Source organism: Boleophthalmus pectinirostris, unplaced genomic scaffold (assembly GCF_026225935.1).
Source record: "Boleophthalmus pectinirostris isolate CB_2022bp ecotype Guang Dong unplaced genomic scaffold, ASM2622593v1 HiC_scaffold_9, whole genome shotgun sequence".
Taxonomy (NCBI): domain Eukaryota; kingdom Metazoa; phylum Chordata; class Actinopteri; order Gobiiformes; family Gobiidae; genus Boleophthalmus; species Boleophthalmus pectinirostris.
Genome location: NW_026571541.1, coordinates 17,619,738 through 17,646,986, shown reverse-complemented (window position 1 = coordinate 17,646,986; position 27,249 = coordinate 17,619,738). Strand labels below are relative to the sequence as shown.

The window sequence follows — 27,249 nt, the reverse complement described above, 5'->3', positions numbered from 1 at the left end:
AGAGGCAGGCATTGAAAAAAATGAGAGAAAAATGAGGAGATGAGAAGAAGACAGAGCAACATGGAGGATGAGTCAGACATAAAAACAGGTATAGGAGGTGGCGCGCAGGGAGACGCACCCAGATCATTCAGATGGGCTATGTGACTAGACTGCCACTGTTTGTGTGAGAACTTGTCTGTCTGAAGGTATATGTGCACGTGCATGGATGTATGGGGGGGTGGGGGGTGGGGCAGCGAGCAGGGGAAGCAGAGACATGATATAAATAATAGCAGGGGGCTTTAATATGTATGAGGCATCCGGGCAGTGGTCCACAACACAGTCTGTGAGCCCTCAGCCCCTCACTGACTGATGGGAGAGGAGAGGGAGCGAGGGGGGCGAGCAAGGGGGCTGCATACTAACCATTCCCAGATCAATTCTGCCCTCCCTCAATCCACCATCCGTCCTCCCTTCTCTTTACCCCATTTATTCCCTTTTTTGTCTTTTATTCCTCAGTGTAGTCGTGCCCCTTACCTACACTTACTTCCTCATCCATAGTGTCTGCTCTCCGAATGCAATTCTTCATATTCTCTAGTCACCTCAATACAATGGGCCATTTGACACTGTGCGGCGCCCCCCAGGTCTATCCCCATCTATTACAGCACAAAATGAATGGGTTATTTCGAGGCACTCATTTTCTGTTAATGTCAATTGACAGTAAGTAAATGGTGAATAATAACACGCAGATAATGAGTAGGTAATAAAAGTGAGTTACAAAAACTAATTGAATCCCAGTGTTGAATTTACCTAAATTTACAAAATCTGATAACTATACACACTAAAATCCAAAATGGAAAACTGAAATTCCTGAATATGAAACAAAAAAATATACATAAAAACATATACTATATAATATGATGGGCATATTTCACTTAAACTTGGTTGAAACTTAATTCTTGGCTTATGTGAATTTGACTGTTGTGTATTATACATTGTTTCATGTCTCTATCAAAGAAAATGTGAAGACGTAATAAATCATTTTCATAAAAATTTTGATTAATAAAAATGGTCTTGACTCAATATTAACTAATTAATGCCTGGTCTGTGCTTCATTGATTTCTACAACTGTATTTGTGAGCACCTGTCTCTATGGAACAGGAAAGCGATGTGCGGGGGCACTGGGGAGCGAACGTCCGGCTGTGCCCTTGGTCAAGGTGCTTGACCTGAGCTAAGCCGGCTAAGCAGCCCCCTGTCAGGGGAGAGAGCGCTGTGTGAGCGGGGCGCAGGGGTCACACACAGGGGGGTGGGGGGTTGGAGGGGCAGTGCGTCCTCTACAACAAACCACCAGTTACACCCTGAGTTTGTTTGTCTGTGCTTTCTCCCTCATGCCCTCGCTCTCCTGCTCGCCTTTGTTCCTCTGTGTTCATAGACATGCTTCCTCTGTACTGTGTCTATAGCCTCTCACTGAGTGCGCCTCATCATAAAGCCCCTGTCCCACCTGCACTCATCTCCTCCTGAAAGTAAAGCTGCCATTGTATGTTCAAGGTTTGGAGCGTAATCTTCGATCATAAATAATTTCATTAGAATGCTGATGGCTTAGGCCTGTTTGAGTAGATGTGATGGGTTAGGCCATCTGCTGGGCTGATAAGAACAGCTCTGTTTTATTAGCATCTCCAGCAAAGCCGCGGCTGTCTTGTTTACCTAGGCAATCCCAAGGCGAATTTGGCTCCTACTGCACATTTAAACTCTATTTACACACTCACGCGGCCGCTCTCCTCTCTTTACCACTGTCTCTCTTTCTGCAGCACATTTGCTTTCTCTTTTTTCTGGTAATTGTCTGTCTGCTTCTCTCTGTTCCACACACTTTTGTTGTGACCACCTTTTACAAGTGGCTCTCGACTTTCTCTACTTCTCAGCTCAACTTTACTTTGATTGTTTGCCTGCATTTTGTATCTTCAATCCTACGCAGCAAAGAAAACCCATACACAACAAGAAACATATTCTAACAATAATAATAATAATAATAATAATGATGGATCAGTTTTATACAGTATAGTTTTTTGGACACTGAAAGATGCTTTAAAGTACATTCTTCATTCGCTCCACATTCAGTGGTGGTAAGCTACTTTTGTAGCCACAGTTGCCTTGGGCAGACTGACAGACACAAGGCTGCAAATCTGTGCTATCGCCCCCTCCGACCACTACCTATTACACATGCCCACACCACTTTCATACTAGGCAGTGTGGATTAAGTGCCTTGCTTAAGGAAAGGCGCATTTTTTGCCACTGGCGCCCCACTGTGGCACCTGGTATTCCCAGCAGTGGTCTCTCATCCAAGTACTAATCAGGCCCGGACCTGCTTAGCTTTTGAGATCAGGCTTTGACAAGCCAGTACGGCAACATTTCTATCTTTGATTTGTTTTGTGTGTACCATAACATCACTAACCACCGACACAGAAACTTTAATATTTTGAGTCATGTACATAAGTAGGCTGTACTGAATTTACTGTTTTTGGTTGTATTGTAATGGCAGTAGGACTGTTTGTGTTCAGATTTACAGATGCCATAAGTGATGATGCAGGGAGGGCTTAGTGCAATGATAGTGAGATATAAAGACAGATTTGTCAGCTGTGACGACAGACTGCACGGCTTTAAAATACTAATACTTTACATTTTCAAGTCAGCATTACACATTTAGTAGTGTGTACATTGTAGTGTTTGTTTATTATGCCCCATTCACACATGCAGCCTGACTGGGGAATTTACATTTTGCCAGAGAAGAGTCATGTGTGAACAAAATCAGTTAGATTACTTTCTCATTAAATGATGCACCAGCCCAGCTACTGTGAGTGAGTGCACGGAGCCAAATGCCAGGTTAAGTGTGAACAGAGCAGACCTGGCAATATACTGAGACTCACGTGCTTGTTGTGAATGCGGGTCATTGCTTGTTTTGGCATTTGGTGCCAGGAAATTTTCTGGGAACTATATGTGAATGTGGCTTTAGTCTGGGCATATTTTATTCACTCTCCCCCTTTGCTCCCATTCTTGATCTCAACGATCATATCTGAATTTGGAGCAACTATGGGTTTTAGGCAAGATACACTCTAGACTAAATGTGGTTGTTCCCACAGCACTGTACAAAACAACTGAATTTTACATTTACATAATACAGGCAATCTGGGTCACAAATGTACAGAGTACACAAGTGACTTTGGGCAGTGGGGGAAAGCCAGCCAAAGAAAACCAATTTCCTATTGAATTCCTTTAGTTTAATTTAGCCCACAGTTAAGTTAAGGTAACACAACTAAGTGTTGAGAATGAATTGTTCTAAGGCTACAGATATGTTAGCAGGTAAGAGCTTGAGATGCTCCATTTAAAAACAATTGTCCAGTTATTGTTGCACTAACTTGATTCTTTCTCCTCCCTGCACTTGTACCTGCTCTTTCTGTAGACCATCTTATCACACCTCTTCTTCTTCTCCTCCCTCTCTCTCTCTCTGCCTGTCTCTATCTATCTTCCCTTCCCCCTTGGTGTTTTTTCCCCTCCCTACAATCAATGTGGCTTTTAAGATGCCTATCGATTTGTTCCCCTAGACAGGCCCAGTGCGCTGGGGCGACACTTTGATTGCTGGGCCAGTAATTACTGTTATTATTTATGCATCTGGGCAAAATGGCAGGACTTAACATTCACAGTACAAGAGGCCACAGGCAATCAACAGAGGTGAGCACCTGGAGAGACAGAGAGACTGAGGGACAGCTCTCTAGATGGAGCGCTGAGCAGGCACACACTGTCCGGCCAAGAGCACAAGCTACCACCATAGCACTTAAGAGGCTCCGCTGTAGTGGAGCTAAGGTACGGAAGAACAGGCGTGTTTATATGATTATATACATATCATTTATAACTAGTAGCATTAGCAAAGCATAAAAAAATATGAAATTAATTTATTAATGCAAAGTGTTAACAGTGTTAATGTTTTAACAGTGTTAACAGTGTTAATGTTTTTTTTTTTTACAGTTTTATGTATGAATAAACTAAACAAAATGTTTTTTCCAAAATGTAGTTGATATTAATTTTAACAACTTTTCTACTGACAGGTGCTGTGAGTGAGTTCATTTTCCACAGATACATTCATTGTGTCCTGTTCAATCTGTTTCTCACTGTTTCACACTGCTTCTCACTGTTCTGATATTTCATATTTGTGATTGTATGTAACCTTAGGGTGGGACGTTCCCACTCTGAGCTACACTCTGTAACTGCTCAAACACAAACACAAGGTCTATCTGTCACAATAACCAACTCAATAATTTGATATGATAATATATTAATATGAATATGTAATTTATTCAGAATCATAATAATTATATTTGATGAATGGATTGTGTGGGTATGAATTTGTGAGGTATTACTATAGCAGTAGGTCACAGTAGTACAGTATTGCCAAATTATGATATTATTTGTATCACTAGGATCATGTATCGCATTGACGATCTGGTGATTCCCAGGCCTATAGAGTTCACTCTAAAGATGAAGTGAATCCTGCTGCACTTCCTGGTATAGTCCAGTCTGTTTGGCAGATGTGAGCACTTTATTTGACCCTGGAGCTACTGGTGAAGTATGAACTGACAAGTTCATCCACAGTTATATCCAGCCAAGTTACTTCACACTGTGGGCAGTGACTTGGTTCTTGACTTTGCACCATGGCCTGCGACCAAAGGACTTGATTACATGTGAAACTTTAAACTTTTTGAGGACTTGGTCTTTATATTGTACTGGATTCCTCTTTGGGAAAACAATTTTCCAATTGTCCAAGCTTTCCTATGTGGCTTGACTATTAATTAACAATCCCTTCAACCATGACTCAGCATTGGTTGACAAATCATTTTTATCTTTCTTTAAAAGATCAACAGTGGTACCAATATTTGAGAACCACTAGACTAGACTACATAATAAAATATATCACCATATCCTCAGAAAAAAGACAATGCAATATTTGCATAGGGGCTTTCTTACCTGCGAGAGGCCCAGGTAGATGGAAACAGTCTCTGAGATGTAAAGGAAGCGTCCCTCCTGGCTGACCACAAACACAAAGCCGTCCAGAGACTGTATTCACACACACAAGCACCGGCATAAAGGCAAACAGAAACAAGACAGACAAATTAGAGCAATTAGTGTGTATCGAACAAATTACAATGAGCCAGAGAACAAACAGCCCGTCACCCCTCGGCCTCCTCTCGCAATTCACAAGTGCATTTCCCCCCTCTCCCTCTCTCTCTCTTTTTCTCATATGCATAAACAGACAAGTCCCATTGACGCAGACTTCTTCTACAACAGCTGTCTACAAGCGCAATGCACAGTCAAAAATGCCACACATAAAACAAATGGAGAGGCATGTAAGAAAGGCGACCCATAGCCCAGAGCTGTTTCAATCAGATGTAATAAACTGAAGCCTAGACGTACACAGACTTCCAGACACTGGTTTGGACCAAAGTCATTACTGCCCGCACTGATTCTAATGAGAAGTGAAAGGTATACAGCCAGCCCATTAGAGGAGGACTGCATCTGAGAATAATATTAATCGTCATAACAAGCATGCACATACACACTGTAGCGGATGCCACTTCCGTCGAGAAAAATGATTGCTATTTTGGTGCTTAAAACGGTATTGGTAATTTATGCCACGGACACATCTAGTATGCAAATGAATGGCCATGGTCTGGGGTGTCGTGCATGTGTCGGGGTGTGAGGGGAGGAGGGAAAACCAGCCCATGAACGTCGGAGAACTAAAGTGCAATTATCAGGCTATTACAGAGGCTGGTGGTTGGGAAGGAATCATACAGTTTTTGTGGAGTGTTAATTTGATTTCTATCTGCACAGTCGTCCCTAAGTCTCTCCAGTCTTCTTTAAATATGCCGAAACAGCAGACATATGTAAGATCTTTTATTTTAAAGTTGCACTATGAAACTTTCCTGGTCTTTACCTGGAAAATTCCACAATATGTCATTCCAGTGATCTATCTTATGTTCATTCAGGTGTTTTAATTAATCTCAAAAATCTGAAAACTACCTAGAAATACATGTATTCTTACTGTGAGCAGGGTCACCACATCTAACCTGTAACTTGACCCGGTGTTGGCACCTGCTTGTCTCCAACGCGAAAGGTGTGTCTAATGCCATATTGTGGAACAGTGTAGACAAAGCAGAAACATCTCCACTAGAAAAGTTATATTGTGCACCCTTGACACAATGCTACTTTTTGACCAGTCCAATGGGTAATCTACAAATGGTATATTTTGGTTTTGACATCACATACAGTCGTACTCTCCCACTGCTTGAAAAATCCCTTTAGAATATATTCATCTGTCAGAGGAAGAGGATGCATTCTTTGGCAGCCAACAATGTGACAGAGCCTGACATTTATTAGCATCCAGGAGTCTGACTGAAAATCTACCAAGAGGTACAAGAGACAAACAAAACAGCTTAACAGGTCCATTGACTTCCTTTTCAAAAGCCCCACCTCTTCATAGAGATATTTCAGAGTAGCAATCAGTACATTTTAATTTACACATTTTTAATTTTGGATAATGGAAATGTGGCATTTTTGAAGAGTAGGACACAGTCTTCAGTTACTGTAAATTTACTGTACTTCCTGTGATTGTCTTCAAACAATCACAGCCAGTACGGAGCTGTGAGGACAGATAGAGAGTAGGTGAAAATGGACATTTTCTAAGCACTCAAGTCTCAAATGCAAGACAATAAAGAAATACTGAATTGCTAAATTTGCATGAATCATTCATAGTATTAGTCAAGAGTAAGCTAATAATAAGGAAACACCATTAATATATGGTTAGAATTACACAAATGTTCATTTTGCAGAACATGTCTCCATTAAAGTTATTGTATCAGAGATATAAGGCGCTTACCTGAAGGAGGTGTGCTCCTAAGTGCTGCTCAAACATGTCAGTAGCCAGAGAGTGAGATGATCGTCTTACTGTGAGAGACCAGACAAAACATGAACAAGTTCAATAACCAGTCTACAACCATCTACAAATGTCACTTTATATATGGAAGATCTATACACAAGAAGACCTATAATCTGCTGTTCCACTGGAAAGTTGTACTTGTCTGTAATGTAAATATCTCAAGTGAATTCATTTTCTGAAGTATAAAATACTTCAGTTGGGTACAACTTGCTATTTTGTATAGAAACAATGTCTATATTAAATGAAGGGAATGCTTAGCAAAACCTGCACATGTCTGAATAACGTTAACTTTATCTTGGCTTTGGTGATAAACAGCGAAATAGGCCACAACAGTTTGTGTGAAAAATGAGCATAAGGAGCAGGCTATGTGACGCACAGCGCTCAATCTTCAACAGACACGCAAACACACACGCACACACACAGACACACACAGCATCGAGCGTCTGCATCGCCACTCTTAATGCATCCCAAACACAAGCTATCAGAGCTGCTTCAGTGCCAAAGTGGTGCTGTTTACCAAGGCAATTACAATACAAATAGAGTTGGAGGTGGTTAGGTAGGAGAGAGGGGGGGTAGGTGTGAGAAGAGCAGAAAGGGTAAGCTAGGGAAAATGAGAAAACACTAAGGAAGGCGAGAGTGATCACTTTCTCCAAGCCAAGGGGAGCACAGGGCCACGCTGACGTGGAAGATTAATTTAGCAATCAGCCGTACTTACTGTTTTATGTCAAAAAGAATATGTGACACTGGCTGTATGTGTGCTACCGCTAAGGGGAGCATATGGGAGAACTAATCTCTCTCCAACAGGGCTCTTTTTTTTAGCCCAATGTTCCCCATCCGGAGACAAACTATGTGTGTGTATAAACACAGCAAAGCATATCAGTGTGCACGCGTGTGCACGTCCTGAGCATGACTTTAGGATCATCGGATATCTGCAAGAGTGTGTGTGTGTATGAGTGTGTGTGTGTGTGTGTGTGTGTGTCGCTGCAAGGCTGAGGGAAATCAATACACGTTATGACAGGAAAATGAAAGCGCTGCTCTGGGTTACAACTGAACACAGAGGTAGGGTCCACACAGATGGTGCTATATATATATATGTGTGTGTGTGTGTGTATATATATATATATATATATATATATATATATATATATATATATATATATATATATATATATATATATATATATATATATATATACATACACATATACACACACACATATATATATATATATATATATATTATTTATATATATAGGCCCAGCAGACTGCCTGTGATGTGTGTTTGCTGAATAGAAAAGGGAGGCATTCCATTAGAGCACACACACACACTTTAAGAATACACACAGCAATGAATTCTCATGCACAGACTTCACAGTGGCAACATGCCCCCGATTAAACAACACACACACATAAATACAGAGCTGCTGGACAAAGCCACTGTGGCATTGTGAGATTGGGGTCCCCCTGTGTGACAGAGTGTGAATATAAATAAGGCCAGTCCATTCAGGCCTATGAAAGAGGCTCTGGTGCTGGGACCCTTCAGCTTTAGCCAGTCGCTGCCCGGAGGCGGGGGAGGGGAGCCCTCTCTGCTGTGTGTCCGCTCCCTGCGGGCTGGGGTACACCACGTCTCTACCCCTCACAGGCATATGATCATGTATGTTTGTGCATATTCCTCCCCCAAAAGAGGCTGCCTGAGAGTGGGTAGTTCCCCTGGAGGAGCTGAGGTGACGCTGGGCGATCAGTAGTGCTGAGTAGTGTCACGCTGCTGGTGACATGAAGCCGGGGAGGGCTGACGGATGAGTCTACACGCACACACAAATACACAGAGGACCATTTATTAAAGACTGTCAGGGTACAATAGGCCAGGCCAGGAAACCAAAACACTGGACCTGTGTGCGTGTGCATGTCTGTGTGCGGCTGTGTGTGCGTGGCTATGTGTGTGACTGTGCGTGTGGCTGTGCGTGTGGCTGTGTGTGTGGCTGTGTGTGTGGCTGTGTGTATGGCGCTCCCAGAACAAAGATCCCTCTGTAGTGGAACTGTGAACCTCCGCTCTGTTTGTTAGGTGTGAGGATATGGGCATCTTCAATACTCCAATACAGACTACACATGACACTTTCACTTAATATTAAGTCAGCTATAATAAATCAGTAAAAACATAAGGTTTTAATTTAAGTCCAGTCAATTCTGGGGGCCATAGGAGATCTTAAAAGATTGTTCAGGTGCGTAGTATGGTTCAGTGGCAGAGAGCTGTGTACTACACACCTCTTACATAATTAGTTTGGGTTTGATCACAATCTATCAGCAAGACACTGCTGATCAGGACCATGGCCAGAGGCACGGCAATCCGCCACTCACAACAGTGTTAGATGCTAAACTGATAGACTTTAGGAAGAGTGGTGCGTGAATAAGACAAACACACATTTGATGGGTGCTGTAGGAAGTACATTTCTCACTATAAGATTTTGCATTAAGTTGCACTAAGATGTAGGTTTATAACAAGGTGCTCCAACCTCAGAGTGGACTTCAGAGTGCACCTGAGATCTTGGTTGCTCTTTTCTTTCAAATTCCCACTTCATTAGCTTCCTGGGACTCGCTGCAAGGTTTAATTTCATTGAGGGAATAGGAGAGCGGACGGGACAGGGTGTGATCAGACACGTTAATTATAGTCTGACTCGCAGGTCAATTCACAGGGTCTCCCCCAGCGCTCCAATGTGAAGAAAAGATAGAAATTTCATTTGAATGATTTTCATTATACCTCTGTCTAATACATAATTTACTCCCAGCTAAGTCCAGCAGTAATGGCTGCTGCAACACACAGCTATACCACACCACCACCAATGTGACACACACACACTTCCTTCCACCCTCATAGTTCAACCTTTTTAACCAGGTTAGGGTGTTACCATGGGAACCAAACAAGCACAGGACCCCATTTCTCCCACAAGCTTCCTCTTTTTGTTTCCTTATATGTCTTTATGCCCCTAGTTTGGCCGAACCACTAGAGTCTGATCACCAGCCAACTTGTTTACTACCATTCAAATGTAGTGCTTCATAGACACTCAGAAATAGTGACCCTAATCGCAGCGTCCTTCTCTGTGGACATTATCATCTCCTCTCTGACATCCATCCCTCCCTCCATCTTGGCTCTATCTATCCCTCTGTCTCTCCATTCGTGGTCGAACATAATTTGAGTGCAATTAACTTCCCTTAAAAGCCCCAGTCCTGGTTTAAGCGTTTTGAATTAGAGAGGAGGGGCGCACTGAGGAGAACATGAAGAGGTAGGGACAGCTGAACGTGGAGGGGGCAGAATGAAAGTCACTGTCAGCTGAGGCAGTGTGGAGAGGAGAGGTGTGTTTGACCTCACTAACACAGACAGTAAAACACTGAAGCTGCTGCTGCTGCCGCCTCTGACATGTCATTGTACTGTACTGAGGAACACAGGTAGGGGGGAAGCTTTTCCAGAAGTCTGTGGTCTATGGTCATATTTAATACCATCATCATGAAGCTAAGTGGTCACACATAATACTGTCATTATGCTATTCAAGCTTTTTAATCCTTTATTAAAAGGTGCTCAATGTAACTTTTCTGGTAGGGGGAATGCATCCTGTTTCTCTCCATGGAGATGTTATTACTTTGCCAAAAAGGTGCCACAGGATGGCATTACATTTATTTAACTTGCATTTATTTAATTACATGTGTTTTTATTGCTTAAAATACACTTAAAATATTAATTCTCATTGTGTACAAGGTCACCTCTCCACAGATCTGACCTGTAACTTGGCCTAGTGGCATCGCCTGCTTGTCTGGACAGATACAAATCAGATATGTTTAATGTCACACTGGGGAACTTGTAAATATAATAATAACCTCTCAGTGGAAACAAGCACATGGCCAGAAATGTTGTTTCCTCATTCCAAACATACCTGGAGTTTTGTTTTGTTTTGTTTCATTAATTAAATTCATTGAAGTTCTTCCTTCCAGCAGCACTCTGTTCCACCTTGTGATGTCATGTGGTAATTCAGGAAGTGCTCCACTGTTTTCAAACTCCATACATCTTCACTAGAATCATTTGGATCATTTTAGCCCTGGAATTACCTATCTCTGTTGAACTAAAGGTAAAAGATAGCTGTTATTATCTAACTGAAAACAACCACGACATGACATCACAAGGTGGAACAGAGCATTTCTGAACGTTGGAGATGTAGACAGACTAATAAGTACTGGTAAATAATAAAAGGCTTCTCAAATATGTGAATGAAACAAAATACACCTCTGGGTATGTTTTTGAGGAGGAAACAGCATTATATCATGACTTAAAGCTCACAAGGGTCAATTTTCCATAATATTAGACCTTAGTTAGTTTGTTAATTTAATAGTTAATTTGAAATTTGTTTTGAGGATTAAAGATCAGTGTCAGTGTCCTAATATTCACTTACAGTAAAGCCAAAACAGCAGTAATCCAATATGGCAATAATTTCCACACCGCTTGCCTACACTGGCTGTGCAGCTTAAGTCCAGTTTTATTGCATTATCCTTCTCGTTAATACAATCATGAAGGCCAAATAAGACAGAACGGGTCTTTTAACAACACAATTTAAATGACAAGGGAACAGACTAAAATCTTTACAACGCCCCAAAGCAAAATTGACTCACTATAGAGGTTTTGAAATATAAATGATTTCAAATAAAAGGTTGGTCCTTGACGCACTGTGCAAATATCCACTACATGCACAAACCTGAAATGGGAATGAACACCAAGGGTCATTTTGCTTTTCCTTTTTCCACCCTTTTTTCCTTATTCATTTGCTCCCACCTTCCATAATCTGTCTCTCTCTCTCCTTCTTCTCTCTCTCTTTCTCTCTGTGAAGGTCATGCAATTGATTTTCCTCTGTCTATTCATTTTTCAAGACTGGCTTTGAAACGTGGGAAGCAGACAAAAGCCACACGAGCCCCTCCCCTTTTTGCCTCCATCCATCCCTCTCTGCTGGCTAGCCATCGTCCATCCAAAATAAAAAATAAAAAGTTAAGTGTGGAGGAATGCACGCCCCGCCCACCTCCCTTGTATCTTCTCCTTCTTTCTCCCTCTTTCCTTCCGCTTTAAATTCTCTCTCGGACAAATCTCTGACCACATTCCACTAACGGAATTAAAGCCATGCATCACACTTACTACCCTGCCAATGCATTGTGGGTAGACTTGTTCAAACAGATGTCCAAATTAGCATTGCATTTCCAGACTTAGACCTGTTGCGATTATTTGACCTGTTAATACAAAGTGAAATAATTACTTTAATGTTTAAGCACATGGCGTAGTAGACAAAGATTGTGCCTCGCTCCCACATGTTGCAGCTCATTGTCTCAGGCAGGTGGTATACAATTTTCCGTGACCTTCGTGTAGATGAGACAAGGCCCTATACACGCGCATTTAGAGTTCACATTTGTACAACAAGCGGTGCTCATTGTAGTCCGCCGCACATTTGTCTTTCTATTCCATTCGGAGCTGGAGACGCGGGGATGAACGGATGCTCCACACACAACCTCTTTTTCTCTCAAGGCCACAAGCGAACCAGAATGCACAAGGAAAACAATTTGCTGCAAGAAGATCGCATCCATGGTCATGGCAGTGAGAGGAGTTGACATACTGAACGGAGTCATTGTTTGTTTGTGCGCAGACTTTCAATAAATACATCTATATATGAATACTACTGCACATGTAATCAACTGGATGTTGAAATGTTTTACTGATGATGCAGAGGTAAAGTATTATAGGCAGTTAGCTCAAGATATTTCGTTCTCAGAATAGTAAAATTTTAAACTCGAACTCAAAGATAATGATTTTGATCATTTTAAAAACTCTTTTTTTACACAATATTGTAATTTTCAAAACAAAATAATAGTTTTTGTTTATTTATGTGGTCTTACCCTAGTTCTGATAAAACTGTTCAGAAAAGGTCATATTTTTTAGCAATTTTTTTCAGTATCGATACTTTCTTAAATTAGTATCTTTTTCCGATACTAGTCTTGGTATAGTTTAGTTAATAATTTTAATTGTCTATTACAATATGTATTTAAAAAAATATATATTAGTAGATATGAAACTACTGGTATGAACTGCTGAGATCCCAAAAAGACAACATTGAAAAAACTTTATAAAACCCACATTAAAGTTTGGAAAAATATTGCATTTCTATAGTTTAATCATTCCAGCAGAAGAGCATAAGTTTCTCAGTAAAAATAAGAACAAAAAAAGTAAATATAATTTCTGTAGTAACTGATTTGTAAACATCAAGAAACCTGTATATCGCAGCGTATTATAGAGCATTATTCAAATGTGAGACAACCTTCGTCACATCTCCTCATATGAGACTAGAACTGGCAGCCGATGCACACACAAACACAGCTCTAATTGTACTGTAGCTGCGGCGTTTCCCCCCAGTAATAGTTGCAATTAGACAGACTGTATAATTACACTGTCCTCGTTATGTAGTTAATTTCTGTCATTACAAACCACACCAATATTTCCTGTTTGTGTGGCTCTCATTCACTAACATATAACACATTCTCTCCATAACAGACACATCAATGGCACAACAGAAGACACACATCAGTCAAACAGGCCGCGTGTACCAGCAGAGCTAATTATGGTCACCCGTACTGCACTACATAATTGTCCTTGTGCGAACTCAGTGTTGTGGCATGGCAAGTCTGTATGGGCAGGACTTAACTAATGTGAACAATTAAAGCAAAACAGCTGTTGGCAACACAATTGGTGCTAAGTGTGAATAAGTATGCTTTTGTGTTGTTTCTTAGCCTGTTGATTCGAAGCCTTTATGGACTGAAATAAGTGACGGCATCTTAAATACAGGTTTCTGGACAAGCTAAGAGGAAAATGTTTCACTGGCTTACAAACAGCATAGTTTTTTTTCTGGTCCAATGGTTGAATAAATTACTCATCTGATGTCTATGTTAAATCTATTCCAAAAACGCTCATCAGTGTGGGCAAAAAGACAGAGAACTGGATTTATGGACACACGGAGGGTCGTGTCAAAATGAAAGAGCATGTTGGGTAAAATGAATGCAAAAAATAGGCCGAAAAACACAACACAAGACATTTATCCTTCAATGATATGCATGGTGGACATTTATGTGGCTCACCTTTGCTGCAGTTGCTGTCCCCCTCCAGAAGGGGGCTCCAGGGCGGGTCTCCCTGGCTGGCAAAGGTGCGCATGTGCAGGTAGCTAATAGTAAGCCGGATGACAGAGGCCTTGTCCAGTTGACTGGTGATGGCCCCCGGCAATGGCAGCATTTTGGCCAACTCAAAGAACTCAAAGTTTTCTTTGCCCCGCCGCGAGCGAGCTGCATTACGAGACTTTTCTTTACGCAGGTTCTGGAGACTAAAACAGAGAGAGTGGAGACAAATGATAAAGGGGGACAAAAAGTAAGATAAAATTGATCAAGAACATGGAACAGAGAAAAAACGAGGATCAAATGGTGGAAGAAATGTCTGCATCAGCACAGTGTTAAGTGGTTAAGGGTATCTCATAATAGCCATTTAGTGCCCACCTGTTGATTGATTCATAGTCTGTATAAATGACCAGAGTATCAGTCATGAAAAACTCATTTCATAAATACATATAATGGTAATGGTTGCCGCAATTCATGTGAAACAATCTCCATTCTACTCGCACTCTGGCACAATGGCCTGGTAATTACAGGCAAACTCCTTTCTTCTGCTGAGCCCAGTCCTAATAATGCCATTTGCTCCAAAATCTATACGTGAACACGCGCACAATATTTCTATCTCTCCCTCTCTCCCTTGTCCCTGTTCTCTGTGCCTCATCTGGTCCTGGGCTGCTGAGCGGAGGCTGTGATTGAGGGATCAATAGGGGAGGGAGGGGCCGTGTGGCGGGGAAAGGAGGGCGGGGGGGTCCAGGCTCAGGTAGCCTGTCTCTCTGATTGGATATTGACTCTCCTCAATGGGGCCTGAGTGGTGGAATTATGTTGTCACAGCCACTTCACAATTTGTGCCGGTGCCGCGCAAGAATAAAGTGTGTGTATGTGTGCGTGTGTGTGCGGGTGTGTGTGTGTGTGTGTATGTGTATGCGTGTATGTGACCGGGTGAGAGGCTGCAGAGGCAGACGACCGGGCAATTGTCCCTGGTGTCCGTGTTGTTGATTCTTGTCATAAAAAGGCCACCAGCTGAGCGAGCGTCAATGTGAGCCACTATAACACATATGTTCATAACTTAATCAGAGCTCAGTGCATGTATTCTGTCTTCAGTGTGTGCTCCTCCTTGTGTGTCGTGTTGCTGCCAGACCCTGTAACGTCTCATTATTATACCGCCTCGACCCCAGCCACCCAGAGCAATCAATATACACACATTGATTCTGCTTAGTTTTTATATCCGCCTGTAAATGACTGCCCATTAATAATTCCAGCCAAATTTACTTAATCTCCCGCTAAGGGGAGGGGATTGGCTGCTCTGACAGGATTGGCAGCGGGGCAACAAAGCGGGTTATATGTTGCACCGAAGAGAGCAATCCTGGCGCGGGTGAATTGTGTATTACTGATGGAGTTGTTCCACGGCTTGTCTGCCTGTACGGCGCATGGATTTCACCTTGTGTGCATTAATTCATGGGCATGCACACCAGCTTAGACAGTGTCAGGATGTGCGGCCTCACCATGGCAGGGTAGGAGGCTTGGCCAGAAGTCCTTGTAGGAAATCCCACTCCACGCTCACGCACTTCCCCTCACTGACAAATGGCATGGTCGCCATCCTTCTCCCAATTACTCGCCAACGCCCGTGCTAACGAAGGCTCTGATTGGCTGGGAATGCAACAGAATCAAACCTGGAAAAGAGAAGAAAACACTGAGTTAATATATCATATAGTATTTAATGATAGCCAAAAGTTCTGCAACAAACATCAGTTATATTGTTGCTATATTTAAAATGACTATACACAATAATTAACAATTCATTTATCGGAAACAATACATTTTCCACTCTGATATCAACATTTACATTATGTCTAGGCTGACAAAAAAAAATCTGTTTCCCAGAGCAAGACATTTCACTCTCTTTCCAATGCACGCTGATGTGTATAGGTTCGAAAAAGTAAGATTCTTTACTTTTAGTGTCAATAAATACATAAATACAACAACTGAACAAACAAGAAAAAACTTGTTGTGTTATTTGTGATAAAAATTATGTCTGTAATTGACTTAAGTGAACAGATTCATGAGAAAAAAGAAAGAAATATGCAATTGCTTCTTGATATAACTCATAACTTCATAACTTCAAATCATAGAAAACCACTCTTCATCTCTAACCAGAGCCTCTTATTGCACACTTGTGTACCAGATCTTGCCAATACTCTCCGATCACTGCCTCCACTCTGCTCTGACATTTAAAGGGCTAGCGTGGCCCCGAGCGCCCCAGTGTCGTGCCCTTGGGCCCGGGATGCCCTCTGCCTCTCACTCTTTAACTCTCTCTATCTTTGGCCTCAGCTGGGTCAGCACAATGAAGTCAGTGGAGTTTTGGCAGGGCAGGGGAAATGGATTATACTGTATGTGGACACTGACCCTGGCTAAGAGGGGTCAGGAGGAGCTCAGCAGGTCTGGCACATATCATTTCACAAATCGGTCTAAAACAACACATAATGTATGCATGAAAACTTGTTGGATCGGTTTCAAAGGCAGAGAAGTCAATGAAGGCTGCAGCGGAGAGGGGAAAAGCTGTTCAAAGGGGAGATGGGGTCATCCGTGTACCTTTGGATTTATGTATTTGAGGATTAAAGCAAATGTTCACTCTTCCTTTGGAACATGGTGTGGGTTCAGGGATAAAGACTGACCTGAACTGACAAATTTAAGGGCATGTGTATCTTCACAGGGTCATGCAATTAGTGAAATGTGTGTAGTTTGTAGTGCAGTGTAAATGGGCAACGAAGAACTTGAAATTAGAGGTGGGCAAATTTGCAGATAATATTGTGAATGTTGTTTTGACAATCTGAATAGAGAGAATATTGTTTATAATCAATAAAGATGCAAAAAGAGCAGATTAAAAATGAAAATGGAAAAATAAGTACTTGCGTGTTTAATTTTAAAGTCATTTCAGAGTTGTATGATAATTAAACCTCATCTAATACATCTAAACACACGTTTTAACTTGTTTCTGTTGGACTGACAAAATATTGTCTGAATAATGTTCAGGTTACTCACAAAAAAGTTAATATACCTTTTTTCTTAATATCGCCCACCCTTAATTGAAATCAAATGTTATAGGAAAATAAAGTCTAAATAAAACTAGCTGAGCAGTCAGATCAGATAAGATTTCCGTTCCACTAATCCTGTGTGTACTGTATTGTGCTTTCACAGCACCATAATGCCTCAATAGGCTGAAAAATGCGCCCTGTCCAAAATAATGCCCAGGTTGATGGCATCTCAACTCGTACACCTGTCAAAGTACATGAGTGAATGAATTGCCAACTGTTGGAGCTTGACAAAATGTGCTGTTTGCCAGAGAGCAAATAGTCTGTGACCAAATCATATCACATTTTCTTGCACGGATTGCCAATCTGTTCATGGCAAGAAGACATAACTCATGTGATTTACTCTGCACAGCCAAACTTCTTGATAGTTTGTGTCTAGCATAAAGTAAAAGGGAACAATATTTCTCAACCAGCTTCAGCATGCAGCCCTGACCGTCTGTTCTGGACACGTACTAAAGAGGAGACGGGGCAGAGCAAAGGGCGCTGCACCTCTGTCTAACAACTTCACCTTTGTCACCTTTTCCAGCTCACCAGCATAACTGCACTCCATTTTAAATGAGGGCCCATAGAGTAGTACAGGGGGATCACAGAGTGTGAGGGGAATCATCTCCTGTCAAATTCTCCCTGTCCCAGAGCCTCTCCCACCCACAGCTGTATGTTTATCTCTTAATTGACCCTATCTGAGCTTATCTAATCCGTCCTCCCATCTTTGTGTCTGAGATATCTCTTCATCTCGGGCGGCGCCTCCCTCTATCAGGGCACACACAGGGGCGTAATGGACAGGGGCCTCCACAGTAATTATTCAATCAGCCTCATAACCTTGTCACAGGTTGGCCGCTCCATTAATGCACTCACCCAAATAGACTGCTAATGCTCTGACTGGAGACCGGCGCAGAGGCATGTCAAAAGTGTCAGAGGAGGAGGAATGGCCCCATCAAAAGAAGGTTTGATTTGGGGATGAACACAAATGATCAACCTGTTTGCAGCATGGTCGCAGGTGTTCACAATGTGTTGCTGCAGTATTGCATATTTATGACTGTGCTGTATGTAGATAAGTGGGACCCTTAGCCTATAGGGCCGTGCTCTCTTGGCTGGGGCTCAGCAGCAGCAGAGAGGAGGGCACTGCAGCGAGCGCTCACACCGTCCGTGCCCTCTCTCTCTCTCTGGCTCCTCGCTTGGCTCGTGCTCTGTTTATTTTCTGCAGGGACGTTTAATTAGGGCCTCCAGCTGTCAGAGGTTCGTTAGTGCGCCCCTCCTCTTGGCGAACCCGCCCCTCCCCGTAGGGAGTCGGTGGCATCAGGCAAATGAACACATTTAAGTCAAACGGCACGCAGATAGACAATAGGCTGGGTGCTGTGCCACCAGCTCCCCTAGGTAGAGACATGCTTGTTTTATGCCTCATCTCCTCAACCCCTGGGGCCCAATACAGAGACTGGCCCCGACTGTCAATGCGCACACAGAGGTGCACTCATAGGACATGACACCACATCTATGCTGCCGCCATGCTAGGTCAAAGTCCAGCCAACTTTTAAAATGAAAAAAAAAAAAAACAAAAAAAAAAAAAAAAAAACTTTTTGATTAAAGTGGGATCTAAGAAACACATCAGAACACTTAGCAAACACATAGGTTGGCCTTGGTTATCAAAGAGCTTATGTAGCCTCATGTCGACTATTTGGGAATGTTTACTCTCATAAATTTCTCTAAATTTTCGGACATCTCCACACAGACCAGTCATCTTTAATTATCTCTTACCAGAGGTAAAAGCAGGAGAGCGCAGATACAACGCAGATCTAAGTTATTCCTGAGAATAATATTTTATCAAACAGGCAGCGTTCAATATCAGAGAAGATGTAGAAAACATGGTTTGAAATAACACGCACAGAATATCTAATGTGGCTAGTTTTCTATCTGGCCTTTCATGTTGTTGAGTAGTTGTAAATGAGTGTCTGGAGCGTCCGGGGAGATGAAGTTTGGTATTCTGGTTGGAGGGCTGAAAACTACTTATCATGCATTACGGCCCTGGTCAGACCTCAGGATTTGGAAGTCAAAAGACTTTTTAATGTACAATTTTTCAGCCGCTGATCAATCGACAGCTGCTGGACATGAAGATCTCTCTTGCCCTAACATTCTATATTCCATATTCCGGCGCACTCGGCATTCTGCTTCCGTATAGGAGCGCCGGCTGCGGTTGACCTTGGCGACTCTGGATCATTCCCTACCCAAGGTTCTCTCCAAGTCTCAAGGGCCTTGGTAACCCCCCCTCCAACAGCACGGCACACACACTCTGTGCCTCCACGCACAGCCCTCTCCACGCTCCTCCCTGGCCCCCGCGTGGGTCATTAATTATCTAATGGAATCAATACGGCGTCAGATTGGACCGGCATGACCCCGCCCGCCCCCAGGTACCACCATGTTGATGAAGAGGAAGAGCTAAAGAAATGGCCTGCAAAACAGCCTGTGGGAGTGGGCACCTTTGCCGAGTGGACCTTCCCTAAACTGGAGGAATAAAGAGATCAGTGATAAATAAATGATTAGTGGGAGATGGCCAGTGGATGGGGGATGGAGGGAATATAAGAGGAGGAAGAGATATGAGTGAACCGGATGGTGAGGGGCAGAACACAGCAAAGATACACATAAAAAAGGAGAGAAAGAGATTTGCTAATGTTCTTCCTTGGTAATCAATACCTGCTTCCCCCTCCTCTTTTATTACAAGGGCCTTTGGTGAAGTGCGCTTTGATGTCCACTCCTCACGGGCATGGATCTGCAAAGAATGCAATCCATGTCTGTCATAATTACCGTCCACCTTGGCCTCTGTCCGCACAAAAGAAACTTCACCTACACTGTATAAAACATGAAGGTATGGACTATTAAAAATTTATTCTCTACGGGATGTGAAATCAACTTCATTAACTACACTTATCCTGATTTGAAGTGCTGCTTTCTGAATGGCAGCACCGATTAATAAACACCAACAATGCGCATTGAGGTGAGGACAAAAGCACAGTAATTACTGGGCAGAGAAGCAAGCAATTACAAGCGAAGTAAATTCACCAAAACAATCATTCTTTTCCAACTGCACATACGACAATTTAGTAAATAGTTAAAATATTTCCTATTTAAAAATGAGAAATTGCACTTAAAGGATAAAGTGTTTTAAAACATCGGAAATTACATTACAACTTATCAGCAAGATATGAGAGGGAAAGGAAAATATTTAATTCAAATATTGCAAGTGTAAGTTTAGATTTTTGGTATACAATATTCCAAAAACTCAAAAAAGTTGCTTGTGAACTCCAAATGGACATAAAAAACAGAGCAAAACTTCTAAATGTGGCTGTACAAGCAAAGCAGATGCACTCTCCTATAAGACTGAAGATGGTAAATCCACTCCCGCAGGCTGAGACCACATCAGCACTGACCTCCAAATAACCACAGGCCAGAGCGCAGCACACAGGGTCAGACTCTGCCTCCCATACAAACGCTGCAACCAACATGAGCCACGAGATGAAAGCACAATCCAAACTGCAGTAGAGAGATGTCCACATGCTAATGGAGACACATCAATTAGCATGGGGCAGAAGTCAGAGTTCAGACCAGTGTCAAACTGTTGATAAAGACTTGTACAAGTTGTGTAGGTGTCAGTAGTGCAGAGGGGGATCTGCACAAATACTACAATTCCCACTCAACGCTCCCAGCTATTAGTGATTTTCCTATACTTTCAGAAACGCTGCTACAATTAGACACATGCGCTTGATGAGGTGGCATGAATGGTAAAACAGAGACAGTTCAAAATGAAAAGTTTAAAGAGATTCTGAGATGCCCATACATGACGTGCACATTGGTGAGTGCGTCCATCTCCGTGTGTGTGGATGTGCGCAGGCGAGTGGATCCCTTCAGGCCGGAGTATGAATGACAGCGGGGGTTATGTAAGGAGCCACGCGGGGCAGGAGTGGACAGTCCGAGCGGAGATCAGGTCAGCCGAGTGTGACACTAAACACATCTCCCTGACACTGCACTGACACCTTCTGTGGCTGTCTGTCAGCACAGCACAGAGACGCACACACATGCACAGAGACGCACACACATACACACACATATGCATAGACACACAGACGTGAGCACGACCAGCAACTGTCTGTCAACACTGAGGCAGAGGCAGCACAAGAGGGACGTGTCTACCTGCGGACCTGTCAGTGACTCACTAAAGCTCCTGTCTGCTCCAGTCTGCTAAACGCTCTTCATTTGGTTACTGCGCTTTTGATAAGTGTAGTTTAGCATTTGTTGTGGGATAATATGAAGAAAGTTACCTTTGAGAATCTTACAACATCTTAAATCATTTCCTGTCACAATTAGCTGAATGTATATTATTGGTTTATAGTGAAATTATGGTGAAAGAGCAAGGTTTAGGAAGCTGCTGAACATGAAACTGAACATGAAATTCCATGACACAACTTCTGAGTAAAAGAGCGGACGATCCAATGGGTATAGAAGGTTTTAGTGATTTAAAACTACTGGAGGTATCAACAGTATCAGAGTAATTAAAATATCATAGGGTTCGAAAATAGAAAACATTTAAAACATGTAAAAACTTTACATGCGGATTTAGAAACTGAGGTATTCATTTGAAATAAAATTAGCAGTACACCTAAGCTTGGAGCGTTGAAGTCAAGAATGAAGAAAAAATATAACATGAGAATAAATATTACCACAACAATCTTAGTAATTTCCAAGGAAATCTGTAAAACTTTCATTGTATTTACAGTCATTTAAACTTTCATTTAAAACCTGTATAAATGGAATCCTGGATGTCACTATAAAACAAAAAAATTACTTCTATTTGACAGTGAAAAATCAGCAAAGGAAAGCACCCTAATCCATGCTGTACAGCACAAATAATAGTAGAATTTCCATCCACAAAGCTTCAACAGATTTAACATCCCACTAAACTGAGTGTTTATCACAGAATGACTTTGGCGAGGCTCTCACTTTGACTGAAACTGCCAGAGCTCCAGACACTGAAATTCCTGATCGGGAGCCTGAAATGCGCTGGTTTGATGTTGTTATTTACTTTTCGCACGGTGCTCAACACTACTCGCTCGTCACAGTCGTTTTGCCGATTGGGACCACCTGCTGAAACGCGCCCGCAGGCACCAGCACTACTGAGGCACTAAACTGTGACCAATTGTGCGAGTGCAGGTGGAGGAACGCACACACCACATCTCATTTATCCCCGAGTAGAGAGGAGCCATTATTATTAAAGTCAAGCAGCGCGCAAGCATAAAGGCACTTAATTATTTGGCTTATCTGAAAAAGCAAAGATTGGAACTTTTCGCTGAGAAAATGTTAATCAGAAAAATTCAGAGGCGGGCGGCGGATGAAAGGTGCAAAACTGTCATGTGGGGATGAAAGGGTGCTTTAATCAGAGAAATTATGTGAAATTATCTTAAATCAAATAATTAGAATGTGCACTATAACTAATGTGACTGCACTATAGGCACATTTTGCTGATTTTTGCATATTCTATTTAAAAAAACAACATATAGCTCTTAAACTAGAACTTGAGCAGTTTCAACTGAATTTAATATATTTTATGTTATAAAATTAACTCAATCTGGAATTGAAATGCGTCTCAAGAACAGTGTTCAGTCATGGCAAATAAACTTGCATATCAAAGTAAACAGACTAACTTTTGCTTAGGAAAACACACAAGCATCAATGCCATAGTGATAAAAATAACCCAAATCTAATGGGACAGCATAAGAGTGTCAGATCTGTATGAAGTGAGCGCAACACAAACATTTAACAAATCTCACTATCTCCACTCACCTGTCTGACATTGCTTTGCTCTTATCCACTTTCCAGTCTCTTTCTCTGGTCTCTGTCCCGTCCGGTCCGCCTTTCCAATCCCAACTCTTCCAGCAGAAACCCCACTTGAGCTTCGTCTCTGATCCTAAAAACAGCAAACAAACAGTGGACGGTCGGACAGGGGAGGCAGCGTGGAGTGGACCGCCCTTTCCACTTTCACAATGTCCAGCGCGGGGGGCAGCACATGGCCGCAGACTCCGGTGGCGAGCGAGTGTGTTGTTATTGGTGTGTGTGTGTTTTTTTTTTCTCACACTCACTTCTCCAACACTGCTCTTCGGAGATGGACTCGGATTAGGACCCCGGCAGTGTGTGAATCCTCTCTCTCTCCTCCTCTCCTCTCTTGCTCGCTCCAGCCGGCATCGCACGCCCCAGCTCTCCTCGTCTCTCTCCTCTCTCTCTTCCCGCTCATTCACTACTCTCCTTGCAGCGCTCTTTTCATTTCCTCTTGGGAAAGCCACCGCGCGCACCGGTTGTCTGTGCCTTCAGCTGCTCCCTCTCAGTCACTAGTAAATATAAAAGGCATGCTTGTACAGCCCCCTCGCCTCAGTCTCCCTGTGCCTCTTACGTCCCTCCCTAACGCCGCTGCTGTGTCTCATGCTTTTTCGTTTACCCCCCTCCACAACTACCCCCCCTTCCCCTCCCACCCCAACCTCCCCTTCTTCCTTCCCTCTCCAGTTTTTCTTTCTCACTGTCAAAGCTGCCTTTCAAATGCTGATTAGCAGCTAGAGCCAAAGGAGGAGGGAGAGCGGATGACTGGAACAAGTGGGAGATTCCATCACACTCACATGTGTAGTAAACTCCTGTCACAGATTCACAACACACATGTTTGTTTTCGGAGGACGCTGCGTCGGGATGGTTTATCCTAGAACAACCTGAGGCACAGAGGAGGAGAAAGTCAGTGCAATTTCCTTCAAATTACATTCACACAAAAAAAAGAATACTACACATTTGTTAGGATACATAAACATTCTGACTAAACATCCCTAGTCAAATCTTCTGAAAGTGACTTTTATCTTTGTTTGATATTTAAGAATAGTAGCAACTCAACTGAAAACAGAAAGCCTACAGGTGCTTAAGAGGACACCTACAATAAGCACAGTGAAATACAACAGTACAAACAGCCGTGGTTTAACAGTCTATGGATCAATTTAGATATGAAACACCTTGAACTTGGGACTCCCAAAATAGTCAAGCAAACAACTCAGCACTCTAATTGTGGAATTAAATTGATGTTGGTATTAATAATTATTAGGTTTGTTATTGTTTATTTGAATAGTTAACTGACAAATGTCACCAAAATATAATGTGTTGAATAAAAAAATAAAAAATAAATAAAAAATACAGTGTTGTAAATTTGTAAATTACATCACGAAATCATCTTGTGACGTCCAGTTCACGCTTAAGGAACCCAAGAACGATCCCCACTTTTGGAACCACTGGTGTATTGTGTTAAGCAGCATTAAGCAGCATAATGACAACAGTACACGATTCATGCCTGTATGTGACATTGCCCTAAGTGTGTGCAGTGTAAACAGTAATAAACAGAGTTGAATGTTTCTGCTTGGTGCCTAAGAGCCCTCAGTGCAACAAGTGCTTGAATTATAAAGTGTGGTTCATTCAAACAATAGCTTTCTAGATCGCTACTGGTAATTGTTGCCTTATGTCAAATAAAAAATAAAAAAAAACATTGAGTTTAATGTGATCATCAGATGCATGGTGAGTCCTTGGCATCTGAGCCTTGGCTCCTTGTAATCAGTGATAGACATACATTGCGATTCTCTGCAGCCTAGCTGTATAGCTGCCATATATATATGTTCCATAGCATATCTACGCACACACATCCACATGTGTATGTGAACAAATAATCACACTCAGACTCACTCAAGTCCCCCCTCCTGTGTTCGTTCCCCTTGCCCTCAAACACTACTCAGAATATTGATACATCAGCCCTCCTCCCTTTTCTCTCCTCCATCACTCACTTTTGCTACTGAATACTGATAGGCTGTCTACTCCGTGGTCTGAGTTTCAAATCTCTCCCTCGCTCGCACTGCCTCTTAGAACGCCCGCCACAGAAAGGCAACATAAAGGAGGAAATAACACAAGTTAATGCACTGAGGTAGACATAAATTCACTTAAGGACCATTTCAGATTATGTCAAGCTAAAAATGGGCTTAACATTGTGGGAAGGAGAGAAGTGCGGCCGAGGAGGGAGGCCATTGGCTGCGTGTTGCCAGAGGAAACTGTCCGAGTGGCTCGCAGGGGAGACCAGGGAACGGCCCGGGTCACAACAAAAGGAGAGGGACGTGTGAAAAGTTCAGGCAAATGAAGATGCATTCAGTGTTTTCTGCACCGCTCCCACCCTCCCAGACCATTGTTGGCAGTGTGGGCTCTGGCGCGGCCGAAAGGGGGAGAGCCAAGTGAATAAGGTTGTCAAAGTGTCCCAGAGAGCCCCCTTCAGAGACAGACACACACTCAACAGCTTGAAACAGCTGAGAGCAGGGGAGACAACACACCAAAAATGCCTGTTTTTCTGGGGGACAGTGAAGGGGCCTTCCTGTATATTTTTGAGCTTAAGAGTGCGGAGGAGGCTGAGGCGTATGTGAATGCTTTCTGTCTGCATCAGAAGTGGAGCGCGCCTGAGACACTGGGAGAGGCACTGTGTGATTTTGTCCTCCAAGTCTTCCCCAGGCGTCCTTGAGGAGTATGTGTGTTTCTGTGTGTGTGTGTGTGTGTGTGTGTGTGTGTGTGTGTGTGTGTGTGTGTGTGTGTGTGTATGTGTGTGTGTGAGAGAGAGAGGAGCTCATAGGTTTATACTTTAGCACCGCGGGCTAGCCTGCCGGAGCACTACTACAGGTGTTCCCTTCAGAAATCAGGGTATTCCAGCGAGTATCAATGGGAAAGCTAATAGAAAGGAGGCAAAATCCTTAGTCAGTGTTTGTGGAAGGGCCCTGTAGTACATGTTGTGGAGCAGTGTGTGACGGGCGAGCCAGTGGTCACACCCACATCTGACCTTGTTTCTCCACCTGTCTACACATGACAACAGAGTGGACAGGCCAATGGAGGGATGCAAAAGAGACTTTTTTCTCCACACACTATATTTGGAAAACTCAAGCTAAAAGGAAATAATAATGGAATAATGGATATTAGAATAAATATTATTAATTAATATGTCTACTTAATTCCATGCTACTTTGAGATGAACATCCATGCATTTGCTATGGGGAGATTAATATAAATTAAAATAATGGTAACATAATGGCAGTTATTATTTGAGTATTGATACATGTATTGATATTGTCCCATATCAGCATGTATCAATACTTAAATAATTTAAAAGAGCTGATGTAACTTACTTTTTGTGTTTATTGCACTGAATAAAACATACCAAAAAATGCATCCTTACTCTGAGCGGCCTTGCATCTCCACAAACCTGACTCTTACTTGGCCTGGAGGAAGGCCTACTCCTGTTTGTTTTTTGTGGAAATGTTGTTCCTTTGGCTATAACCTTCCACAGTAAGGTTTAAAACGCATCTGTCTCCATCATGAATGTTCAGTATGGCTGTAACTGTCTATTTCTATGGAATCATGTAGTATGTATGTCTTTTTCCACCAAAGTTACATCCTATCAGTTTTAGAAAGGTCTTAATCTATATCAGAATTAGTAAAAACACATAATAAAATCAATGAAAGTACTGTTATTTTGTGTGAGAACAACTCTATTGTCTATGAACAGTTTTTTTTAGTATCAAAATTAGCTGTGAGCATATTGTTAACTTAACCTCACGCATTTCCTAAACAGTTTGAATCCACACTCTTGAATCCACAAATACTATACTGAAAATTAATAATAAAAACTACACTAGTCCTGGGTTTGACTTCTGGACTAAGCAACATGTGAAAGAGTCTACCCTAGTTCCTCCTGACAGAATGAGTCACACTCATACACATCATTTTTCTACAGTAAAATGTGTCTGCTGTGTGCTACCTGCATATATATGTTCATTATCCCTGGTAAAAAGATATGCCGAGACCAAAGCAACAGGCTAGAAATACCACACTGTAACCTTTATCAGCTGTTTCCTGCAAACACAGTCCACATTTGAAGAGGTCAGTAATATTAAATGACAGATACACAGTGTTATGTTTGAGGTTGAACATATTGAC

The 27,249-nt window shown here is 42.3% G+C and overlaps 1 protein-coding gene across 1 annotated transcript in view; it reads right to left on the bottom strand.

The window, feature by feature from the left end:
* The window catches only part of npas1 (neuronal PAS domain protein 1), a 31,914-nt gene extending 8,419 nt beyond the window's left edge, over positions 1-23,495 (bottom strand). The window contains exons 1-6 of the mRNA XM_055167032.1: positions 23,343-23,495; positions 23,047-23,170; positions 15,634-15,801; positions 14,108-14,346; positions 6,896-6,963; positions 4,987-5,076 (exon numbers count right to left, since the gene is read on the bottom strand). Of these exons, the coding sequence (XP_055023007.1) occupies positions 4,987-5,076; positions 6,896-6,963; positions 14,108-14,346; positions 15,634-15,728 (492 nt within the window). The 5' untranslated portion in view covers positions 15,729-15,801; positions 23,047-23,170; positions 23,343-23,495. The remainder of the gene's footprint in view (positions 1-4,986; positions 5,077-6,895; positions 6,964-14,107; positions 14,347-15,633; positions 15,802-23,046; positions 23,171-23,342) is intronic.
* Positions 23,496-27,249: the final 3,754 nt, after the last annotated feature.